This window comes from Terrapene carolina, unplaced genomic scaffold (assembly GCF_002925995.2).
Source record: "Terrapene carolina triunguis isolate 2854851 unplaced genomic scaffold, T_m_triunguis-2.0 Scaffold31135, whole genome shotgun sequence".
NCBI classification, from domain to species: Eukaryota; Metazoa; Chordata; order Testudines; family Emydidae; genus Terrapene; species Terrapene triunguis.
Genome location: NW_020695486.1, coordinates 1 through 4,812, shown reverse-complemented (window position 1 = coordinate 4,812; position 4,812 = coordinate 1). Strand labels below are relative to the sequence as shown.

At 52.9% G+C, this 4,812-nt stretch overlaps 1 protein-coding gene across 1 annotated transcript; it reads right to left on the bottom strand.

Moving 5' to 3' along the window:
* Positions 1-689: 689 nt before the first annotated feature.
* LOC113409214 (KICSTOR complex protein SZT2-like) lies at positions 690-3,798 on the bottom strand (the record flags this gene model as incomplete). Its single annotated transcript, XM_029914112.1, has 4 exons — positions 690-821; positions 2,651-2,821; positions 3,265-3,438; positions 3,673-3,798. Coding segments are annotated over 4 exons (603 nt in total), but the record flags the coding sequence as incomplete, so codon positions are not given.
* Between the last annotated feature and the right edge of the window lie 1,014 nt (positions 3,799-4,812).

Here is a 4,812-nt window from a genome sequence, read left to right as displayed (position 1 = left end):
TGCAGGGTCAGTCTTATTCCTCCATCCCCTCCATTTCATTCTGCAGATCTTGTTCTTATGGACAGGTCGCATTGAGCTCTGAATCCCCATGACCCCGAACAGCTACTTGAGGGCACTTCCTGTTAATTTGCTAATCTCTGTATCCTGCACTAAAAATCCCTCAGCCGCCATTGTTTCAAAATGATGTTAGGAACAGCTGGGCCTCACTGTTTCTGCAGCTCAAGAGTCAGCTGTTACACCAAAAAGGAAGGTGCTCAAGCCACCCTTCCCATGTTAGTACTAACACTGAACTCCGCTGTGGGCCATTCACAGACATGAACTACCTGGGAGCGGGAGTGCAGAGGTGGGGTCTGCCCACTGATCTCAAATAAATCCAGCTGCTTAACTGTATAACCCTGAGCTAGGGTAAATATTTCCCACGTGATCCCTCCCAAATACATCTTGGTCCTGCTTACCTAATATGGAAACCCCTCAGTCCACTTATCTCCGCAGCCAGGCGCTGTTCTCTCAGCCACTGAACGAGGCTGTTCCTCAAAAAGGACAGACTCCTAGCTGAGGCTTACATACATGTCCATCTTAGTACAAGCCAGCATCCTATGAGCCCTCCCAGAGGAGTGGCAGGGCAGGAAAGCAGCCCCAGAGAGCCTAGATCTCTCCTCCAATCCACCCATCACCTCTGCCTGCCTCACCTGGGGCTTGGGTTCATACTGTTGTTGGAGCATCTCAGCCACTTTATTCTCAAAGGCACACAGCTGCGTGTAAATTTCCTGCAGGAAGGTCTCTCTCTTGGTCTCATCCAGCTGACAGCCTTGGAATAGCACCTGAGCCAGAGACACATGGAAAAGACATTACCTTCGGGTTTTAAACGGCCACCCATCACAGTGGTATCTGAGCCACTGATCCAGACACACACATGCACTACCCGAAGGAAATGCAGGGGGATCACAAGAGATGGCAGGTAATTAAGCCATGACAAGAAAGGCCTCACACCAGCCACCTCTGTGTTGTGATCCTGGGAGCCACCACAACATGCACCTGTCAACCTCATTCTGGGGCAAGCGGTTCCTGCTGCCCTAGAGTCAGGGAGAGGGAAGGCACTGAACAGGAGGAAGTAGGGCTCCTTGTCCAAGCCCCTAGATGCCTCTAACTTCAGCCTAACATTTCTCAAGAAGGCACATTTGTTCTACTCTAACACACATGCAGCCTGATCCAACTACCTGTTGATAATTGGCAGGATAAAGGAACAGTAGCCTGAAGCAAAAGAAAAAAAAAATAGGGTAGAGACTAGGGAAAAAGCCTGAGCATTGGACAGTGAAGTCCACTGGTCAGGGAGGTGGGAGCCCAATCACAGCAGATAATTCACAGCAGGTCAGAGATGATGCTCTTACCATTTATATTACAGCAGTACCCACAGGCCCCAGCCACGATCAGGGCTCCATCATGCTGAGTGCTGCACAGACCCAGAGTAAGAGACAGTCCCTGCCCCAAAGAATTTACAAGATGACATGGAGGGGAACGTGATGCAACACACAAGCAGAGAATTCAGGAGATAATCGGCACACAACTTGCTAGCTCCATTCTCCCCCCGCCCCCCCGAGATGAGTAACAGAGTGGGGGAGAGGGAAACAACTAGAATATGGACAATTTTATTTAGATGAGTTGCACACATATACACCCTTCTCCTCCCTCGCATATGTACAGCAATCTCCATCTGCACCTCAGCCCCGGGCTAGTTTCTTTAAGGCCTCATGGAAGAAGTGGGTCTTGAGAAAGGATCTGAAGGAGGAGAGGATAGTGGCCTTGCAGATCAATTGAATGTCGCTAGGGGAGATGAACTAGAACAAAGCACACAGACGGTTACGGGAGAACTGGACAAGCGGGCAGTTCAGGTTGACATCAGTGACAGCGGGCTAATGGGAAGGATAGAGGGAGGCGTCCCCATTATGTTTATTATGGTCGTGCCTAGGGACTAACCACGATTGTGCAAGTACTGTACAGACAGAGTAATAAGCAGTCCCTGCCCCAAGCAGCTTACATTCCAAACACACAGACAGAAGACAGAGGAAAGGGATAGAACGCATCAGCAGGGTGAGAAGAGCGATGGTCTGCAGATGGCATGGTAACACCATGATTTTTGAGGGTTAAGGTTTTGCTGGGAAGGGATTAGCTACATGGGTGTCTTCTGGCCCCAACAACCAGAATTCAGTTGTTTAAACGGGAATTGCCCTTGCATGTGTGGTTTACAGAGCACCTGAGCTACGGTCCAATCTCACTAGGAAGCCGCCCAAAAAAGTGAACTGAAGAGAGTTCAAGTCACACTGGGGCAAAATATATCCTAGATGTACTTCCCTAAATTAATGGCAAGCTGCTGCCCACAGATCCCCTTCTTTGCTTGGCATTGCCCACATATGCCAAAGCTCAGCCTCCTGCCCACAGATACACGATGGAGCTGTGCCCACACTAGAGCAGTTGCTCCTTTATAGTCTAGCATTGCACCCGACTACAGGCTCTCATGAAGCAAGACTACAGCATCATATAGCAGTGCTCAGACAACTCCCGTCTCCACTTCCCTAGGATCTCAGCAGCAACCAGGGCAACAAAAAGTGCTCTCACACAAAGATTGGGGGAGGGGAAGGAGGTAGAACTTTACCTGGTGGGACTGCAGGCCAATGATGGAGGAATATGCTTGGATGGTGACAAAGATCTCTGGCTGGTAGGTAATTTCTGAACCAGGAATTCGGAAGGGTTTTAGCAATCCCACTAGGCATCGCGAAAGGGCATGAAACACCTCATCAAAAATGATCTCCCCCGTTGAGTCATCCTGCAGAAGTACAAACAGGAAATTTTAGCTGTTCCCCTGGTGTATTGAAAAGGGACCCTAGCACATGGAATTACACCATACATCCTTCTAGTAATACTCTGCAGAGCCCCAGCACGGAGAGGCGAACACTCCTGAGTCAGCTCCTAGCAGGCAAAACCCATGCACCGATAACCCCTGCAACAGGGGCGGGATTTTCCTGCAGGGATTATCGGTGCAGGGGTTTTGCCTGCTAGAAGCTGGCCCAGGAGTGGCACTGGCCAAGTGGCAGCTGCTGGCACACACTGCTTCTAGTGGGAGCTAACCTCTCGTGGCACACAGAAGGGAGATGCATGCTGGCAGTAAATGCACAGGAGGAAGCCCTTCCAGAACAGAGATGACAGCAGGAGCGCCTTGTGGGCAGAGCCATGGGGTACACAGAGAGACGCAGAGACGTATACACTCACCACAATGCCTGTGGATGGGCTCAGATCGAGCTCAATCACAAAGCGGTACTGTCGTGCCAGGAAGGTGACCTGTGTGGAAGGCACTAGGAGATAGGGCCTAGGCCGGACAGACTCATGTGGCTGCCATCCATTTGGCAGGATGCTGAGAACATCCAGTTCATTATCTGACTTCACCTACAGGAGAAAAGAAACAGCAAGTGAGGGAAAGCCAGGCTTGCAGGGGAGCAGGAAAAGGAACAGACAAAAAGAATTGGGCTAAAGCCTTTCACAGGAATCCTAGGCTGCCAAGGAGCAGTGGTGGCCAAAAGTCCTACAGCTTCTCTCCTACTTGGCCAAACTGCCAATGCCAGAGGGCACTGATCAGCACACAGCGCCATCCTGCCTTCAAGCCTGGGCACATGTACTCACCAGCTCTGACTCAGGCACAGCCCAAATGACTTGATGCAGGTGATTGAGGAACCAGGCTAGGCGCACGTTGCGGGAGATCCGATAGTCTTTCTTCATTAGGAGGAAGACCTGTCCTGCGTCTTCCACCTGCAGCAAAGGGGAACATGTCACCATATCACTAGGCAGGAGACGACCAGAGAACACAACCGCTAAGCTGCTTATTTTTCTCCATTAACAAAAACCCTTCTACAGCTAAAAGTGCATATTGCTCATCTCTGCAGATACATGCTGCTGCTCCATCCTCACCCCCACACCATGCCTCATCTCGAGCCAAAGCTGTAGGGTCTGGGTCAGGGATTGTGCTTTGCTAGACGTCTGTGCAGCCCCTTGTACAACAGGCCAAGGCTTAGCACCACTGTAACCCTGAACGACAGTCACAGCAGGGCACCAACACTGTTCATTAGTATCAGAGGGGGAGCCGTGTTAGTCTGGATCTGTAAAAGCAGCAAAGAGTCCCGTGGCACCTTATAGACTAACCGATGTATTGGAGCATGAGCTTTCGTGGGTGAATGCCCACTTCGTCAGACGCAAGACCATGTATTCACCCACGAAAGCTCATGCTCCAATACATCGGTTAGTCTATACGGTGCCACAGGACTCTCTGCTGCGTTTACTGCTCATTAGGGAGACTGCACAGTTCAGGCAGACCTGGGCCCACATGCTGCCCCCACCACACCTGCAACCAGACCCAGCACCAACCCACCCCCGCCCCCCAATGGCATCAGGCTCAGGCCCTTCCTACTGGCCCTGGCCCAGGCCCCAGCCCACCTCCCCCTGCCCAGTGCCAGGCCCAGCTCCCCCTGACCACGCTTCCCACACAGTGTCAGGCCCAGCCCAGCCCAGCGCTAGGCCCAGCCCAGCCCCATCGCCCGCAGGGGAGCGGGCAGCTGGGCGGTCGGGGGGGGGGGCTACCTCAGAATCCGCTCGCTCGGAGGCAGCCATGTCTGCCCCGCCCCGCCCCCTCCGGCAGGCGATGACCTCTCACCCCGTGACCCGGAAGTAGAAGGGAGCCGAGCCAGGCACCCCCCCCCCCCCGCGCGTCGGGAAGAGCCGGAGGCGCCGCCATGCAGGTGCGCGGGGCGCTGGGGGCGGGAACTCTCC